The 21,729-nt window shown below is 36.4% G+C and overlaps 1 protein-coding gene across 1 annotated transcript in view; it reads left to right on the top strand.

Annotated features, from left to right (window-relative positions):
• Positions 1–21,729, top strand: part of spdl1 (spindle apparatus coiled-coil protein 1) — a 204,884-nt gene that overhangs the window by 76,454 nt on the left and 106,701 nt on the right. Inside the window, 1 exon segment of the mRNA XM_061276665.1 lies at positions 3,541–3,651. Coding sequence (XP_061132649.1) covers positions 3,541–3,651 — 111 coding nt within the window.

Here is a 21,729-nt window from a genome sequence, read left to right as displayed (position 1 = left end):
CACGTAGTCCGGCGTCAACAGCTGTGTGTTTTTCTTTTTTTTTTTTTACACCGAGGATAAATATTCCGATAGATTTAATGATTGATCACGGATGGTTTGTTAAAAGTGTTCTTTATATTACATTTATTTGATATATCTAGTCTGACGTCAGCGGCACACGTAGTGTTTCCGGCGTCAACAGCCGTGTGCGTGTGTGGTTTTTTTTTTTTTTTTTTTAAATGACACAAGACGAAGATTCCGTTGGATTTAAAGATTTGGAGTGACACGGATGGTTTGATAAAATTGTTGTTTATATTATTGTTATTTCATACATAGTTTATATATTGTTGTATGGGCCTGTCGAAAAATTTGAACTGCCGCTGACGTCAGACTTGTTTACATAAAGGACAAACTCGATCGATGGCTTTAATGATTTGGACTGACGCAGATGGTTTAATAAAGGTGTTTTTTATGTTAGTTATTTGAATAAGTGTTAATGTTACATCAGGCCTGTTCTCAGCTTCCCGTTTGTGTTTGTCACGTTAGCATACCGTATCGTTTAGCCTGTTGTTGCTCGTTCATGTCTGTTTTTGGTGTTGGATTTTGTCTAATAAATTTCCCTCAAAATGTGACTTATACTCCGGTGCGACAAATTTGTTTTTTCCTCCATATCGTGCAATTTATGCCTGATGCGACTTGTATCCGGAGCGACTTTTAGTCTGAAAAATACGGTAATGCAAAGTTGTCTGTTATTAAAACTTAAAACAAGTGAGGCGGTTCGGTGCCACACTGGTTAGCACGACCACCTCACAGTTAGGAGGGCGCGGATTCGATTCCACCTCCGGCCCTCCCTGTGTGGAGTTTGCATGTTCTCCCTGTGCCCGCGTGGGTTTTCTCCGGGCTTTCCAGTTTCCTCCCACATCCCAAAAACATGCTTGGTAGGCCGATTGAGCACTCCAAATTTTCACTAGGTGTGAGTGCGAGTGCGAATGGTTGTTCGTCCCTGCGATTGGCTGGCAACCAGTTCAGGGTGTCCCCCGCCTACTGCCTGATGACTGCTAGGATAGGCTCCAGCACGCCCGCGACCCCCGTGGAGACAAGCGGTATAGATAATGAATAGATCTGTCCGGCATTTCCCCGATGGCTCACCCATCTTCTCTTTTTGGACTACCAAGCCCCCGTCACCCCCACCTCCCGTACTGGCAACCACAACAACCTCCGCTCCCGCCCCTCCTGCTCCTCCATCCATCCCCTTTGCACTGCTGACCGATGTCCTGTTAACTATAACCTACTGTCTCTCTCCCCCCCCCTCCACTCTTTTTTTTTTATTCCATGTAAAGCGTCTTTGGGTTATTGAAAAGCGCTATATAAATTGAATGTATTATTATTATTATTATTATTATTATTATTATTAGATGGATAAATAAAACAAGGGGATTTTTCTCTTGCCATTTACAATATCTTTCAGAAAGTAATAGTTTGTGTCACGTCTGTCGGTTCATAACATAGATAACATTGACAGTATTAACATGGCCACTTCGTAGCTTGCTTTAGTAATATTTACTTTTGATTTATAGCCCCACGTGTAGAATCGCAGTTGTGATGCCAGTTCAGCTGTCATTTGACAGCCGTGTCATCCGGGAGAGACTGCCTTGTCCGTGCTTTACTTTATCAGCACGGTCACTGAGGCACTGAGGTCACATGTATGTGTTAGCATGTTTGGTCTGATAGTGTCTCTTTAGGTTGAAATCCTTAAACAAGGCAACCGTCTCTTTCCAAATTAGACAAACACACGCCTTGATTTTCCGTGAAGTATTGTAATTCCCATTTCTCTTGAAAGCGACGGCCCTCAATGTCAACTTTCCTCATTTTCTTTGCAGTCGCCATGGCAAAAATGAGCGAAGAGGGGAGGTGCTGTCACCTTTTGGTAATAGGAGAAATTACAGTTTCAAGTTTCATGATTTTTTCATTCAGTTTGACAGTGCAGGCGGGCCATAAATAATACATTATAAGAACGAAGTTGCGGGCCGTATGAAATCTGACCGGGGGTCGGATTTGGGCCGTGGGCCAGACTTTGGACATGCCTGGACTAAGCAGTGTCGCTAGCTCGTATAGTTTGTGCCGGTTCTTTCTCTTTAATGCTCGCTATGCTAATAGTGATTACCAGGAGGCTTCCTTGTCAGTTTAACTATTTAATGTATGCCAGAAATATTGAGACACAGCTGTGAAGCCTTCTCTACGAGATTGATGAAGATGGTCGAACCCCCTCCTCCATGGTCCCTATTCTTATACTACTGCTGCAAGGAGGCGGATCTGCCGAGCCTGTGTGATAATGTGTGACCTTTCCGTCTTAACTGAGATCAACTCCTACGTATGTGCAAATAGTGTCATAGAGAAGGGAAAGCCAGTGAAAGCAAGAAAAATGTCACAGCAAGATAACGGCATAGCTCAAGCTATCAAACTAATCACGTGCCAAAGAGGCCTATTCTAACAAGGTTTCACCAAGTTCTATTCCTTTTGTAGCTATTCGTAACACTAGTTGCTGAAAAAAACACCACTTTATGGTGGCTGCGATGCTATTTGTGGTGACGTGATCAACGCCCAGGTTTTTGGCTGCCAAAAATGGCTGAAAATGATGGAGTGGCCACACAAAATATTAAAATTTATGGGCATTTGTGACCCAGCCCTTTACCACTTTCCGCGATGCTATTTTTGATGACGTGATCAACGTCCAGATGTTTGGCTGCCGAGAATGGCTGAAAATAATTGAGTGGCTACACAAAATATTTCTTTACTTTGTAACCCCGTGCTCGAATTCAACTTGCGCAAACTCCTTCCCACTTTTCAATATACCGTAATTCTCGGACTATAAGTCGCGGTTTTTTTTCGTAGTTTGGGTGGGGGGGCGACTTGTACTGAGGAGCGACTTATGTATGTTTTTTTTTCACAAATTTTTACTTGATCATTAACACATCACTTACTTGCAAGTATAGTTGACCACTTCACGTGTTATTTTTAGTATAGTTGATCACTTCACATGCTTTGATATCTTTATCTTGAACATATTCAAAACATGAAAAATAGAGAGAAAAAATCCAATAAAGTAATTAACACTTTAAAGCGCCATATCCTCTGGACATGTCCTCTGTCACCAGGATGACATAAAGGACGAGAAATTTGATCGATGGATTTAATGATTTGGAGTGACACAGATGGTTTTATAAACGTGTTATTTATGTAATAGTTTTTTTTAATAACTGAATGTTACTTCAGGCCCGTTCTCAGCTCCTCGTTTGTGTTTGTCACTTTAGAATACCGTATCATTAAGCCTGTTGTTGCTCGTTCATGTCTGTTCTTGGTGTTGGATTTTGTCGAATAAATTGCCCCCCAAAATGCGACTTATACTCCAGAGCGACTTATATATGTTTTTTTCACTTTTTGGGGAATTTTATGGCTGGTGCGGCTTATACTCCGGAGCGGCTTTTTACGAAAATTACAGTATATGTACGTATGTGCCTAAATGCTGTCTTGTGATCTTCTGACTTTTTGTATGTATTTTAGTTGGAGGATGAACGTGCTGAAATGGAGAGGAGGCTTATCAGTATGAAGAACCAGTACGAGTCACTTCAAGCACATTATGCCTTTAACAAACAGCAGTTGCAGCGTATGAAGGTACAGTACCATATTTAATATAACCAATGCTCGTGTCTGGTATCTTTTGAGATTTTATTTATTTTTGGATTTTGGAGCACATACGTTATGTTGTCTAACAATATCTTTAATCAGGAATAAAAATATATATATTTTTTATTTTTTGACATTTTTGCTGTCAGAAAAGTGTCCTTGTTTATGCTGTGGTTTTCTTCCCAAAACATGTTAGGGTTCATTTATAGTCTTAATCAACAGGAAGAGGAATTTCATGTTCCGTACCTGGCTAGTTACTCATAGAGTTAATGAAGATTTTTTGTTCACGACTGTCTAGACCAGGGGTGGGCAAACTACGGCCCGCGGGCCACCGTTTAATCCGGCCCGCCAACCCTGAACAAATTGTATTATTAAACTTTTTTATTTTTTGGTCATTTTGCCTGCAATGACTGCGTTTCCCCAGTAGATGGCGAAGCGCTCGCCTGCGCTTGTACTACCGGAAGCTCTGTGCACACTCACAAGTGCGTGTACGTACTCAGTAGTACGGACATGGCGCACTCTCGCTCTATTCGTATCAGTCCCGAATTTAGAGCGTGGGCTTTGACGACAGCATTCTTGTAATTCGCGCGCTGAGCTTTCAGATGCAGTTTTGCGCTAAAGCCACCCACAAACCTTCCCCTGGAATCCTTCCATTAAAATGAGTCGCCCAAGGAAAAGCAAGGTAGACACAGTGCCGAGCGTTTAAAAGAGAGTGGCCAATTTGGCTCGACGTACGCGACGTGACGTTCAGCCACATGAACGTCAACATCAACCCGTCACAGATCGAGGTAAACGGACCAACACCTCGGATCTCTCCTAAGAATTGCCACAACAAATTTTACTCCAGACTGACGCACTAGCAAAAAAAGGAGACCAACAACACTGTTCCCACTGAAAATGAACGGGAGGGTCTCAAGTTAATTCTAAAAAAATGCATTTTGAATATGATTTGTACACATAGCAGGGATTGAAACTAGCGACCATTCTCATTTTCAAACAATGCAGGATGCTCAAGGACATTGATGCACCACCTGTTTGCGACTAATCTTAACCTGTAAAGTTCTTAAGGCTTACTTTAAGGAAGTGTTTTCCGTTTCCTCACCTCTGTTACCAGGTGTTTGCGAGTTAAAATTCTGCTCTGATTTTCAGATACCCCTCACAGTGTTGCTGTTTTCATTACTTTATTCGGATGTATGCTTTCACCGATTCTTCAAGATGATATATTTGGTCAGAATGTTTGCCGTTTGATGTGATCTCATAAGATAAACATCTTTCATTAATCTGACCTGCAGGCACTGAAGTGATGGAGACTATTATTTGTGTGAAGGCGAAGGCCTTCACACATATGTTATTCTACTCCATTTACTTTATTGTGTGAAGGCGAAGGCCTTCACACATATGCTATTCTACTCCATTCACTTTATTAGTGTGAAGGTGAAAACCTTCACACTATTGTTATTCCTGTCCTCTATTAGTGTGAAGGTGAAGACCTTCACACTATTGTTATTCCTGTCCTTTATTAGTGTGAAGGTGAAGACCTTCACACTATTGTTATTCCTGTACTTTATTAGTGTGAAGGTGAAGACCTTCACACTATTGTTATTCCTGTCCTTTATTATTAGTGTGAAGGTGAAGACCTTCACACTATTGTTATTCCTGTACTTTATTATTATTAGTGTGAAGGTGAAGACCTTCACACTATTGGTATTCTACAACATTTTGCGCTAGCTTTCCGTTAGCTTTCTTTGGCGCTTAACTAGTTCCACATACTTCAACCGATTCACTCCATTCCACTTTTCACTTATTCCAAAAATTCATGGCATGGGTGCTCACATTTTTCTCATTCCAAAAATTTTCCGTTTTCGCATAATTCACAAATTTATGGCGATTTTTGCCCCATTCATTCTTAATGGCAGATTCAACATTTCACATTTACGTTGTTCCAGTTTCAAATCCACATGATTCAACACATTCAAATCACATTGGGGACATTCCCAAACTTGCAAAATTCAAAAATTTCACGTTTTCACTTTTAAAATTTGCACAAAACTTTGCAAAATATCATAAAATTTCGTTTTTCACTTCTAACTTCTACATTTTTCCACCGATTCAACTCGTTCCAACTTTCAACTGTTCATCTTTTGCCTACCTATTCCACAACTTCCCACTTACCAAAAACTTCACATCTTTTATTTTGAAATTCAACCCAAATTCTCTAAAATTTCCTTTTTCTACTCTAATTTCTACATTTTTCAACCGATTCAACCCATTCCAACTTTCAACTGTTCATCATTTTTCTACCTATTCCACAACTTACCAAATACTTCACATCTTTTATTTTGAAATTCACTCCCAATTCCTTTTTCCCTTCTCATTTCTGCATTTTTCAACCGATTCAACCCATTCCAACTTTCAACTGTTCATCATTTTTCTACCTATTCCACAACTTCCCACTTATTAAAAACTTCACTTTTATTTTGAAATTTACACCCAATTCCTTTTTCCCTTCTCATTTCTACATTTTTCAACCGATTCAACCCATTCCAACTTTCAACTGTTCATCATTTTTCTACCTATTCCACAACTTCCCACTTACCAAAAACTTCACATCTTTTATTTTGAAATTCACACCCAATTCCCTTTTCCCTTCTCATTTCTACATTTTTCAACCGATTCAACCCATTCCAACTTTCAACTGTTCATCATTTTTCTACCTATTCCACAACTTACCAAATAATTACCATCTTTTACTTTGAAATTCACACCCAATTCTACAATATTTCCTTTTTCCCGTCTCATTTCTACATTTTTCAACCGATTCAACTCGTTTCATCATTCTGCAACATTCCTTAAATATTTATTCAACTTCTTCACCTTCACACGCAATTCTTTCAGGAATTGCAAATTCTAGTTAGTGTGAAGGTGAAGACCTTCACACTATTGTTATTCCCGTCCTTTATTAGTGTGAAGGTGAAGACCTTCACACTATTGTTATTCCTGTCCTTTATTAGTGTGAAGGTGAAGACCTTCACACTATTGTTATTCCTGTCCTTTATTATTATTAGTGTGAAGGTGAAGACCTTCACACTATTGTTATTCCTGTCCTTTATTATTAGTGTGAAGGTGAAGACCTTCACACTATTGTTATTCCTGTCCTTTATTAGTGTGAAGGTGAAGACCTTCACACTATTGTTATTCCTGTCCTTTATTATTATTATTAGTGTGAAGGTGAAGACCTTCACACTATTGTTATTCCTGTACTTTATTATTATACAACTTATTCCGCTCACTTTTTTGGCGCTTAACTACTTCCACATACTTCAACCGATTCACTCCATTCCACTTTTCACTTATTCCAAATATTCATGGCAAGTGTGCTCACATTTTTCTCGTTCCAAAAATTTTCTGTTTTCGCATAATTCACAAATTTATGGCGATTTTTGCCCCATTCATTCTTAATGGCAGATTCAACATTTCACATTTACGTTGTTCCAGTTTGATATTCACATAATTCAACACATTCAAATCACATTGGGGACATTCCCAAACTTGCCAAATTCAACGTTTTCACGTTTTCATCTTTTATTTTGAAATTCACACACAATTCCTTTTTCCCTTTTCCCTTCTCATTTCTACATTTTTCAACCGATTCAACCCATTCCAACTTTCAACTGTTCATCCTTTCTCTACCTATTCCACAACTTCCCACTTACCAAAAACTTCACATCTTTTATTTTGAAATTCAACCAAAATTCTCTAAAATTTCCTTTTTTCTACTCTAATTTCTACATTTTTCAACCGATTCAACCCATTCCAACTTTCAACTGTTCATCATTTTTCTACCTATTCAACAACTTCCCACTTACCAAAAACTTCACTTCTTTTATTTTGAAATTCACACCCAATTCCTTTTTCCCTTCTCATTTCTACATTTTCCAACCGATTCAACCCATTCCAACTTTCAACTGTTCATCATTTTTCTACCTATTCCACAACTTCCCACTTACCAAAAACTTCACATCTTTTATTTTGAAATTCACTCCCAATTCCTTTTTCCCTTCTCATTTCTACATTTTTCAACCGATTCAACCCATTCCAACTTTCAACTGTTCATCATTTTTCTACCTATTCCACAACTTCCCACTTACCAAAAACTTCACATCTTTTATTTTGAAATTCACACCCACTTCCTTTTTCCCTTCTCATTTCTACATTTTTCAACCGATTCAACCCATTTCAACTTTCAACTGTTCATCATTTCTTTACCTATTCCACAACTTAACAAAAACTTCACATCTTTTATTTTGAAATTCACACCCAGTTCCTTTTTCCCTTCTCATTTCTACATTTTTCAACCGATTCAACTCGTTTCAACATCATTCTGCAACATTCCTTCAATATTTATTCAACTTCTTCACCTTCACACGCAAATCCTTCAGGAATTGCAAATTCTAGTTATTATTATTGTGTGAAGGCGAAGGCCTTCACACATTGTTATTCTACTTTATTATTATTAAACAACTTATTCCTCCCACTTTTTTGACATCCAACTACTCCCACATGCTTCAACCGATTCACCTCGTTCAAACTTTCACCCGTTCCAAAAATTCATGGCACGCTTGCAAGTATTTTTCGCGTTCATAACATTTACCGTTTTTAAGTAATTAGCAAATTTGTGCCTTTTATTTCCCCATTCATTCTTAATGGCAATGTCAACCCGAGCCAGTTTCCTGTAGTGGGTTCGATTCCCACATTGGGCGTCATTAATTATTTTACTCTTTATTCTTCCCGCTTATCATTTTTAACGCTTATCATTTGTAACTAACATTCACATTCAACATTCATTACATTAAGCAATTTCCACCACTTTGATTACGTATTCACATTCAACAAACACATTCAATACATTAACCAAATTCAACCAGTATGTAGACAGGGACACAATTAGCTCGTGGGAAACACAAGTGATTCCAGTACACGAGCATCCTTCCCGAGTGGTATCAAATCCCGCGTCAGTTCGATTCCCACATTGGGCGTCATTATATATTTTACTCTTTATCCTTCCCCTTATCATTTTCAACGCTTATCATTTGTACCTTTTTTGTAACATTTGTAACATTTCATTTTTAACGCTTATCATTTGTACCTTTTTGTAACATGTATTTGTAACATTTTCCCATTTATTTCACAACTATTTCTTTCCCTTTTCATTCTTCCCGCTCATCATTTTTAACGCTTAACGTTTGTAAATTAACATCTGCCTTCGCCTTCACACGCAATTTCTTCCGAAATTGCAATTCTAGTTGTGTGAAGGCGAAGGCCTTCACACATTGATATTGTACTTTATTATTAAACAACTTATTCCTCCCACTTTTTTGACATCTAACTACTCCCACATGCTTCAACCCATTCACCTCGTTCAAACTTTCACACGTTCCAAAAATTCATGGCACGCTTGCCAGTATTTTTCGCGTTCATAACATTTACCGTTTTTAAGTAATTAGCAAATTTGTGCCTTTTATTTCCCCATTCATTCTTAATGGCAATGTCAACCCGAGCCAGTTTCCTGTAGTGGGTTCGATTCCCACATTGGGCGTCATTAATTATTCTACTCTTTATTCTTCCCGCTTATCATTTTCAACGCTTATCATTTGTAACTAACATTCGCATTCAACATTCATTACATTAAGCAATTTCCACCACTTTGATTACGTATTCGCATTCAACAAACACATTCATTACATTAACCAAATTCAACCAATAAAAGAAAGGGACTCAATTAGCTCGTGGGAAACACAAGTGATTCCAGTACACGAGCATCTTTCCCGAGTGGTATCAAAACCCGCGTCAGTTCGATTCCCACATTGGGCGTCATTATTTATTTTACTCTTTATCCTTCCCGGTTATCATTTTCAACGGTTATCATTTGTAACTTTTGTCATTCGCATTCAACATTCATTACATTAAGCAATTTCCACCACTTTGATTACGCATTCGCATTCAACAAACACATTCATTACATTAACCAAATTCAACAGTTACTGAGGTAGGAACCTGATTAGCTCAGTTGGAAACACAATGGCAATGTCAACCTGCGCCAGTTTCCTGTAGTGGGTTCGATTCCCACTTTGGGCGTCATAAAGTATTTTACTCTTTATTCTTCCCCCTTATCATTTGTACCTTTTTTGTAACATTTGTAACGTTTCATTTTTAACGCTTATCATTTGTACCTTTTTGTAACATGTATTTGTAACATTTTCCCATTTATTTCACAATTATCTATTTTCCCTTTGTATTCTTCCCGCTCATCATTTTTAACGCTTAACGTTTGTAACTTAACATCTGCCTTCGCCTTCACACGCAATTTCTTCCGAAATTGCAATTCTAGTTATTATTATTATTCAACTTCCGCTCACTTTTTTGACGCTTAACTACTTCCACATACTTCAACCTATTCACTCCATTCCACTTTTCACTTATTCCAAATATTCATGGCACGTCTGCTCACTTTTTTTTCCTTCCAAAAATTTTCCGTTTTCGCAAAATTCACAAATTTACGGCGAATTTTGCCCCATTCATTCTTAATGGCAGATTCAACATTTCACATTTACGTTGTTCCAGTTTGAAATTCACATCATTCAACACATTCAAATCACATTGGGCACATTCCCAAACTTGCCAAATTCAACTATTTCACGTTTTCATCTTTTATTTTGAAATTCACACCCAATTCCCTTTTCCCTTTTCCCTTCTCATTTCTACATTTTTCAACCGATTCAACCCATTCCAACTTTCAACTGTTCATCTTTTCTCTACCTATTCCACAACTTCCCACTTACCAAAAACTTCACATCTTTTATTTTGAAATTCAACCAAAATTCTCTAAGATTTCCTTTTTTCTACTCTAATTTCTACATTTTTCAACCAATTCAACCCATTCCAACTTTCAACTGTTCATCTTTTCTCTACCTATTCAACAACTTCCCACTTATCAAAAACTTCACTTCTTTTATTTTGAAATTCACACCCAATTCCTTTTTCCCTTCTCATTTCTACATTTTTCAACCGATTCAACCCATTCCAACTTTCAACTGTTCATCATTTTTCTACCTATTCCACAACTTCCCACTTACCAAAAACTTCGTCTTTTATTTTGAAATTCACACCCAATTCCTTTTTCCCTTCTCATTTCTACATTTTTCAACCGATTCAACCCATTCCAACTTTCAACTGTTCATCATTTCTTTACCTATTCCACAACTTAACAAACACTTCACATCTTTTATTTTGAAATTCACACCCAGTTCCTTTTTCCCTTCTCATTTCCACATTTTTCAACCGATTCAACTCGTTTCAACATCATTCTGCAACATTCCTTAAATATTTATTCAACTTCTTCACCTTCACACGCAATTCCTTCAGGAATTGCAAATTCTAGTTATTATTCTACTTATTCCGCTCACTTTTTCGGCGCTTAACTAGTTCCACATACTTCAACCGATTCACTCCATTCCACTTTTCACTTATTCCAAAAATTCATGGCAACACTGCTCACATTTTTCTCATTCCAAAAATTTTCCGTTTTCGCATAATTCACAAATTTATGGCGATTTTTGCCCCATTCATTCTTAATGGCAGATTCAACATTTCACATTTACGTTGTTCCTGTTTGAAATTCACATAATTCAACACATTCAAATCACATTGGGGACATTCCCAAACTTGCCTAATTCAACATTTTCACGTTTTCATCTTTTATTTTGAAATTCACACCCAATTCCTTTTTCCTTTTTCCCTTCTCATTTCTACATTTTTCAACCGATTCAACCCATTCCAACTTTCAACTGTTCATCATTTTTCTACCTATTCCACAACTTCCCACTTACCAAAAAATTCACATCTTTTATTTTGAAATTCACGCACAATTCCTTTTTCCCTTCTCATTTCTACATTTTTCAACCGATTCAACCCATTCCAACTTTCAACTGTTCATCATTTTTCTACCTATTCCCCAACTTCCCACTTACCAAAAAATTCACATCTTTTATTTTGAAATTCACGCCCAATTCCTTTTTCCCTTCTCATTTCTACATTTTTCAACCGATTCAACCCATTCCAACTTTCAACTGTTCATCATTTCTTTACCTATTCCACAACTTAACAAAAACTTCACATCTTTTATTTTGAAATTCACACCCATTTCCTTTTTCCTTTCTCATTTCCACATTTTTCAACCGATTCAACTCGTTTCAACGTCATTCTGCAACATTCCTTAAATATTTATTCAACTTCTTCACCTTCACACGCAATTCCTTCAGGAATTGCAAATTCTAGTTAGTGTGAAGGTGAAGACCTTCACACTTTTGTTATTCCTGTCCTTTATTATTAGTGTGAAGGTGAAGACCTTCACACTATTGTTATTCCTGTCCTTTATTATTATTATTATTATTATTAGTGTGAAGGTGAAGACCTTCACACTATTGTTATTCCTGTCCTTTATTATTATTCTACATCTTCCGCTCACTTTTTTGACGCTTAACTCCTTCCACATACTTACACCGATTCACTCCGTTCCACTTTTCACTTATTCCAAATATTCATGGCACGATTGCTCACATTTTTCTCGTTCCAAAAATTTTCCGTTTTCGCATAATTCATAAATTTATGGCGATTTTTGCCCCATTCATTCTTAATGGCAGATTCAACATTTCACATTTACGTTGTTCCAGTTTGAAATTCACATCATTCAACACATTCAAATCACATTGGGGACATTCCCAAACTTGCCAAATTCAAAAATTTCACGTTTTCACTTTTAAAATTTGCATAAAATCTTGCAAAATTTCATAAAATTTCGTTTTTCACTTCTAACTTCTACATTTTTCCACCGATTCAACTCGTTCAAACTTTCAACTATTCATCTTTTGCCTACCTATTCCACAACTTCCCACTTACCAAAAACTTCACATCTTTTATTTTGAAATTCAACCAAAATTCTCTAAAATTTCGTTTTTCTACTCTAATTTCTACATTTTTCAACCGATTCAACCCATTCCAACTTTCAACTGTTCATCATTTTTCTACCTATTCCACAACTTACCAAATACTTCACATCTTTTATTTTGAAATTCACTCCCTATTCCTTTTTCCCTTCTCATTTCTACATTTTTGAACCGATTCAACCCATTCCAACTTTCAACTGTTCATCATTTTTCTACCTATTCCACAACTTCCCACTTATTAAAAACTTCACTTCTTTTATTTTGAAATTCACACCCAATTCCTTTTTCCTTTCTCATTTCTACATTTTTCAACCAATTCAACCCATTTCAACTTTCAACTGTTCATCCTTTTTCTACCTATTCCACAACTTCCTACTTACCAAAAACTTCACATCTTTTATTTTGAAATTCACACCCAATTCCTTTTTCCCTTCTCATTTCTACATTTTTCAACCGATTCAACCCATTCCAACTTTCAACTGTTTATCTTTTGTCTACCTATTCCACAACTTCCCACATACCAAAAACTTCACATCTTTTATTTTGAAATTCACACCCAATTCCTTTTTCCCTTCTCATTTCTACATTTTTCAACCGATTCAACCCATTCCAACTTTAAACTGTTCATCATTTTTCGACCTATTCCACAACTTCCCAAAAACTTCACATCTTTTATTTTGAAATTCACACCCAATTCCTTTTTCCCTCCTCATTTCAACATTTTTCAACCGATTCAACTCGTTTCAACATCATTCTGCAACATTCCTTAAATATTTATTCAACTTCTTCACCTTCACACGCAATTCCTTCAGGAATTGCAAATTCTAGTTAGTGTGAAGGTGAAGACCTTCACACTATTGTTATTCCTGTCCTTTATTATTATTATTATTAGTGTGAAGGTGAAGACCTTCACACTATTGTTATTCCTGTCCTTTATTATTAGTGTGAAGGTGAAGACCTTCACACTATTGTTATTCCTGTCCTTTATTATTAGTGTGAAGGTGAAGACCTTCACACTATTGTTATTCCTGTCCTTTATTATTATTAGTGTGAAGGTGAAGACCTTCACACTATTGTTATTCCTGTCCTTTATTATTATTATTATTATTCAACTTCCGCTCACTTTTTTGACGCTTAACTACTTCCACATACTTCAACCGATTCACTCCATTCCACTTTTCACTTATTCCAAATATTCATGACACGTCTGCTCACATTTTTCACGTTCCAAATTTTTTCCGTTTTCGCAAAATTCACAAATTTATGGCGAATTTCGCCCCATTCATTCTTAATGGCAGATTCAACATTTCACATTAACGTTGTTCCAGTTTGAAATTCACATCATTCAACACATTCAAATCACATTGGGGACATTCCCAAACTTGCCTAATTCAACATTTTCACGTTTTCATCTTTTATTTTGAAATTCACACCCAATTCCTTTTTCCCTTTTCCCTTCTCATTTCTACATTTTCCAACCGATTCAACCCATTCCAACTTTCAACTGTTCATCTTTTGCCTACCTATTCCACAACTTCCCACTTACCAAAAACTTCACATCTTTTATTTTGAAATTCAACCAAAATTCTCTAAAATTTCGTTTTTCTACTCTAATTTCCACATTTTTCAACCGATTCAACCCATTCCAACTTTCAACTGTTCATCATTTTTCTACCTATTCCACAACTTCCCAAAAACTTCACATCTTTTATTTTGAAATTCACAATATTCCCTTTTCCTTTCTCATTTCTACATTTTTCAACCGATTCAACCCATTCCAACTTTCAACTGTTCATCATTTTTCTACCTATTCCACAACTTCCCACTTACCAAAAACTTCGCGTCTTTTATTTTGAAATTCACACCCATTTCCTTTTTCCCTTCTCATTTCTACATTTTTCAACCGATTCGACCCATTCCAACTTTCAACTGTTCATCTTTTTTTTTCCTATTCCACAACTTACCAAAAACTTCACATCTTTTATTTTGAAATTCACACCCAGTTCCTTTTCCCTTCTCATTTCTACATTTTTCAACCGATTCAACTCGTTTCAACATCATTCTGCAGCATTCCTTAAATATTTATTCAACTTCTTCACCTTCACACGCAATTCCTTCAGGAATTGCAAATTCTAGTTGTGTGAAGGCGAAGGCCTTCACACATTGATATTGTACTTTATTATTAAACAACTTATTCCTCCCACTTTTTTGACATCTAACTACTCCCACATGCTTCAACCGATTCACCTCGTTCAACCTTTCACACGTTCCAAAAATTCATGGCACGCTTGCCAGTATTTTTCGCGTTCATAACATTTACCGTTTTTAAGTAATTAGCAAATTTGTGCCTTTTATTTCCCCATTCATTCTTAATGGCAATGTCAACCCGAGCCAGTTTCCTGTAGTGGGTTCGATTCCCACATTGGGCGTCATTAATTATTTTACTCTTTATTCTTCCCGCTTATCATTTTCAACGCTTATCATTTGTAACTAACATTCGCATTCATTACATTAAGCAATTTCCACCACTTTGATTACGTATTCGCATTCAACAAACACATTCATTACATTAACCAATTTCAACCAGTATGTAGACAGGGACACAATTAGCTCGTGGGAAATACAAGTGATTCCAGTACACGAGCATCTTTCCCGAGTGGTATCAAAACCCGCGTCAGTTCGATTCCCACATTGGGCGTCATTATTTAATTTACTCTTTATCCTTCCCGGTTATCATTTTCAACGGTTATCATTTGTAACTTTTGTCATTCGCATTCAACATTCATTACATTAAGCAATTTCCACCACTTTGATTACGCATTCGCATTCAACAAACACATTCATTACATTAACCAGATTCAACCAGCATGAAGGAAGAAGCCTCATTAGCTCAATCGGAAACACCATGGCAATGTCAACCCGAGCCAGTGTCCTGTAGTGGGTTCAAATCCCACATTGGGCGTCATAAATTATTTTACTCTTTATCCTTCCCGGTTATCATTTTCAACGCTTATCATTTGTACCTTTTTTGTAACATTTGTAACATTTCATTTTTAACGCTTATCATTTGTACCTTTTTGTAACATGTATTTGTAACATTTTCCCATTTATTTCACAACTATTTCTTTCCCTTTTCATTCTTCCCGCTCATCATTTTTAACGCTTAACGTTTCTAAATTAACATCTGCCTTCGCCTTCACACGCAATTTCTTCCGAAATTGCAATTCTAGTTATTATTATTATTCAACTTCCGCTCACTTTTTTGACGCTTAACTACTTCCACATACTTCAACCGATTCACTCCATTCCACTTTTCACTTATTCCAAATATTCATGACACGTCTGCTCACATTTTTCACGTTCCAAATTTTTTCCGTTTTCGCAAAATTCACAAATTTATGGCGAATTTCGCCCCATTCATTCTTAATGGCAGATTCAACATTTCACATTAACGTTGTTCCAGTTTGAAATTCACATCATTCAACACATTCAAATCACATTGGGGACATTCCCAAACTTGCCTAATTCAACATTTTCACGTTTTCATCTTTTATTTTGAAATTCACACCCAATTCCTTTTTCCCTTTTCCCTTCTCATTTCTACATTTTTCAACCGATTCAACCCATTCCAACTTTCAACTGTTGATCTTTAGCCTACCTATTCCACAACTTCCCACTTACAAAAAACTTCACATCTTTTATTTTGAAATTCAACCAAAATTCTCTAAATCTTCGTTTTTCTACTCTAATTTCCACATTTTTCAACCGATTCAACCCATTCCTACTTTCAACTGTTCATCATTTTTCTACCTATTCCACAACTTCCCAAAAACTTCACATCTTTTATTTTGAAATTCACAATATTCCCTTTTCCTTTCTCATTTCTACATTTTTCAACCGATTCAACCCATTCCAACTTTCAACTGTTCATCATTTTTCTACCTATTCCACAACTTCCCACTTACCAAAAACTTCGCGTCTTTTATTTTGAAATTCACACCCATTTCCTTTTTCCCTTCTCATTTCTACATTTTTCAACCGATTCTACCCATTCCAACTTTCAACTGTTCATCTTTTTTTTTCCTATTCCACAACTTACCAAAAACTTCACATCTTTTATTTTGAAATTCACACCCAGTTCCTTTTCCCTTCTCATTTCTACATTTTTCAACCGATTCAACTCGTTTCAACATCATTCTGCAGCATTCCTTAAATATTTATTCAACTTCTTCACCTTCACACGCAATTCCTTCAGGAATTGCAAATTCTAGTTAGTGTGAAGGTGAAGACCTTCACACTATTGTTATTCCTGTCCTTTATTATTATTATTCAACATCTTCTGCCCACTTTTTTGACGCTTAACTACTTCCACATACTTCAACCTATTCACTCCGTTCCACTTTTCACTTATTCCAAATATTCATGGCATGTCTGCTCACATTTTTCTCGTTCCACAAATTTTCCGTTTTCGCATAATTCACAAATTTATGGCGATTTTTGCCCCATTCATTCTTAATGGCAGATTCAACATTTCACATTTACGTTGTTCCAGTTTGAAATTCACATCATTCAACACATTCAAATCACATTGGGGACATTCCCGAACTTGCCAAATTCAAAATTTTCACGTTTTCACTATTAAAATTTGCATAAAATTTTGCAAAATTTCATAAAATTTCATTTTTCACTTCTAACTTCTACATTTTTCCACCGATTCAACTCGTTCCAACTTTCAACTATTCATCTTTTGCCTACCTATTCCACAACTTCCCACTTACCAAAAACTTCACATCTTTTATTTTGAAATTCAACCCAAATTCTCTAAAATTTCCTTTTTCTACTCTAATTTCTACATTTTTCAACCGATTCAACCCATTCCAACTTTCAACTGTTCATCATTTTTCTACCTATTCCACAACTTACCAAATACTTCACATCTTTTATTTTGAAATTCATTCCCAATTCCTTTTTCCCTTCTCATTTCTACATTTTTCAACCGATTCAACCCATTCCAACTTTCAACTGTTCATCACTTTTTCTACCTATTCCACAACTTCCCACTTCCCTAAAACTTCACATCTTTTATTTTGAAATTCACACCCAATTCCTTTTTCCCTTCTCGGTTCTACATTTTTCAACCGATTCAACCCATTCCAACTTTCAACTGTTCATCATTTTTCTACCTATTCCACAACTTCCCACTTACCAAAAACTTCACGTGTTTTATTTTGAAATTCACACCCAATTCCTTTTTCCCTTCTAATTTCTACATTTTTCAACCGATTCAACCCATTCCAACTTTCAACTGTTTATCATTTTTCTACCTATTCCACAACTTACCAAAAACTTCACATCTTTTATTTTTAAATTCATACCCAGTTCCTTTTTCCCTTCTCATTTCTACATTTTTCAACCGATTCAACTCGTTTCAACATCATTCTGCAACATTCCTTAAATATTTATTCAACTTCTTCACCTTCACACGCAATTCCTTCAGGAATTGCAAATTCTAGTTATTATTATTATTCAACTTCCGCTCACTTTTTTGACGCTTAACTACTTCCACATACTTCAACCGATTCACTCCATTCCACTTTTCACTTATTCCAAATATTCATGACACGTCTGCTCACATTTTTCACGTTCCAAATTTTTTCCGTTTTCGCAAAATTCACAAATTTATGGCGAATTTCGCCCCATTCATTCTTAATGGCAGATTCAACATTTCAATTCCTTTTTCCCTTCTCATTTCTACATTTTTCAACCGATTCATTCCATTCCAACTTTCAACTGTTCATCATTTTTCTACCTATTCCACAACTTCCCACTTACCAAAAACTTCACATCTTTTATTTTGAAATTCACACCCACTTCCTTTTTCCCTTCTCATTTCTACATTTTTCAACCGATTCAACCCATTTCAACTTTCAACTGTTCATCATTTCTTTACCTATTCCACAACTTAACAAAAACTTCACATCTTTTATTTTGAAATTCACACCCAGTTCCTTTTTCCCTTCTCATTTCTACATTTTTCAACCGATTCAACTCGTTTCAACATCATTCTTCAACATTCCTTAAATATTTATTCAACTTCTTCACCTTCACACGCAATTCCTTCAGGAATTGCAAATTCTAGTTATTATTCAACATCTTCCGCTCACTTTTTTGACGCTTAACTACTTCCACATACTTCAACCTATTCACTCCATTCCACTTTTCACTTATTCCAAATATTCATGGCACGACTGCTCACATTTTTCTCGTTCCAAAAACTTTCCGTTTTTGCATAATTCATAAATTTATGGCGATTTTTGCCCCATTCATTCTTAATAGCAGATTCAACATTTCACATTTACGTTGTTCCAGTTTGAAATTCACATCATTCAACACATTCAAATCACATTGGGGACATTCCCGAACTTGCCAAATTCAAAATTTTCACGTTTTCACTTTAAAAATTTGCATAAAATTTTGCAAAATTTCATAAAATTTCGTTTTTCACTTCTAACTTCTACATTTTTCCACCGATTCAACTCGTTCCAACTTTCAACTATTCATCTTTTGCCTACCTATTCCACAACTTCCCACTTACCAAAAACTTCACATCTTTTATTTTGAAATTCAACCCAAATTCTCTAACATTTCCTTTTTCTACTCTAATTTCTACATTTTTCAACCGATTCAACCCATTCCAACTTTCAACTGTTCATCATTTTTCTACCTATTCCACAACTTACCAAATACTTCACATCTTTTATTTTGAAATTCATTCCCAATTCCTTTTTCCCTTCTCATTTCTACATTTTTCAACCGATTCAATCCATTCCAACTTTCAACTGTTCATCATTTTTCCACCTATTCCACAACTTCCCAAAAACTTCACATCTTTTATTTTGAAATTCACACAATTCCCTTTTCCCTCCTCATTTCTACATTTTTCAACCGATTCAACCCATTCCAACTTTCAACTGTTCATCAATTTTCTACCTATTCCACAACTTCCCACTTACCAAAAACTTCACGTCTTTTATTTTGAAATTCACACCCAATTCCTTTTTCCCTTCTCATTTCTACATTTTTCAACCGATTCAACCCATTCCAACTTTCAACTGTTCATCATTTTCCTACCTATTCCACAACTTACCAAAAACTTCACGTCTTTTATTTTGAAATTCACCACAAATTCTCCAAATATTTGACATTTCTCAAGTAATTCAACACGTTTCAACATCGTTCGGCAGCATTCCCCGAAGAAGTTATTCATACATTTCGCCTTCACACGCAATTTCTCCAGAAACTGCAAAATTCTAGTTCATAATAACAGTGTCGTATTTTATGAGAATCACTGATAGCAGTTTTTTAGTGAATTATTATTATTATTATTTTAATGCTGTTAATAAATGCATTTGTTTTCAAAAAACTAAAGGCCAAAATCTTTTATGCAATGACTTTTTCAGGTCGCTTATATGACTTCACACAAAGCCTACGTCCATCTGCTCCTGGTTCGGCCCTCCGGTCCAAATTTAGAACCCAGTTCGGCCCGCGAGTCAAAAAGTTTGCCCACCCCTGGTCTAGACTGTTTCCTCACACAAGCGTGCATGCTGCATTGGATGTTCATTGGATGATCTGACACACTTTTCGGGCTGCGTTTGTACATCTTAAACTGGTAAATTAAAATTAACTGAACAATGTAATGTGCAAGGAAAGGAGCTGGGATTTTAGCTTAGTTTTTATGTGCCTGTCACGTTCAACTAACTGACTTTCGTTCATTGAAACCTGACAAGTGCAACTGCCGTGAAAAACTTTGTTTAAAACATGCAGATACAGTAAAATTACAGCAAAATAAGTTTTAATAAGTTTGTTTATATTATCAGGCATGCCTTAACACAAAAGCTGATTTCACTTTTTTTCTCTCCTTCACTCCTCTCAAAATCTAAGTCAGCCAGTGCAGCTGCTGCTCAGGGACATCCTTGGCTAATGGTGATAAGGACTGCAACTGCCAAAATAAAAAATCAAAGTGAAAATAAAAACGAATATAAAACGTATGTATATCTGAAAATAAAAAATATGTATATATACAGTATACTGTGTATAGTATACATACATACACTGTATTGGTCCGAATATAAGACATTGTTTTATGCATTGAAACAATACTGAAAAAGTGGGGGTCGTCTTACATTCGAGGTCTAGACATTAAACCCATTGAAAACGCTAGATGGCGCCAGATTTCTTCAAAGCAAATGCTTAACTGAACTCCCCAGGCCAAAGCGAACCCCTGTCACAAAGAATAAAAATACCGTTTTTTTCCGTGTATAGTGCGCCCCCATGTATAATACGCACCCTAAAAATGGCATGCTGATGCTGGAAAAAAGCCTGTACCCATGTACGTATAATACGCACCCAATTTTTATGAATTTTTTAAAAACATTTTTTTTTTTTTTTTTTTTTAAGTCCCAATGATCGTCACACACGCAGGGAGGCAATGGGTCCCATTTTTATAGTCTTTGGTATGGTCTTAACTAGGCTGGATGTAATTTTTTTTGTTGGCGTTGATTTCTCTGACTGCCCGTAAACGCACCACCGCGCTCCGTGCGCGCACGGGAAAGACGCGTGCGGACGTGAAAAAGGCGGCTCTGTATGGGAGAGACGTTGAAGAGGAATAAAAACACCCTTGGAAACCAAAACTTGCCCCTCGTCGTGACTCGGAGCCGCAACAAATGTTTCGGATTTGTGTAGGGTACATTGTGACAGACAGCAAACGAGCAGGCGATCGAGCAAGCGTCTGATACGAGAGCATTGCGGTCGCATGGAGCGTGTTTGAAGTGAACAGCAGAGAAGAAAGGAACAAGGCAAAGTGTTGTGAAATAAAATGCACAGAACGGCTGCGCAAGACACGTCAGCTATATAAAGAGCGAGAGTTGTTTTCTTCCTATTAGTTTCAATTCACAGTTTAATTAGCAGTTTAGATCAGCAAATAACAAAATGCGTATTACAGGTAATATTTTATTTCACAACACTGCCTTGTTCCTTTGGTCTCTGCTGTTCATCCTAAAACACA

The sequence above is a fragment of the Syngnathus typhle genome, linkage group LG1 (assembly GCF_033458585.1).
Source record: "Syngnathus typhle isolate RoL2023-S1 ecotype Sweden linkage group LG1, RoL_Styp_1.0, whole genome shotgun sequence".
Lineage (NCBI taxonomy): Eukaryota > Metazoa > Chordata > Actinopteri > Syngnathiformes > Syngnathidae > Syngnathus > Syngnathus typhle.
This window is presented reverse-complemented; position numbering and strand designations above follow the sequence as displayed.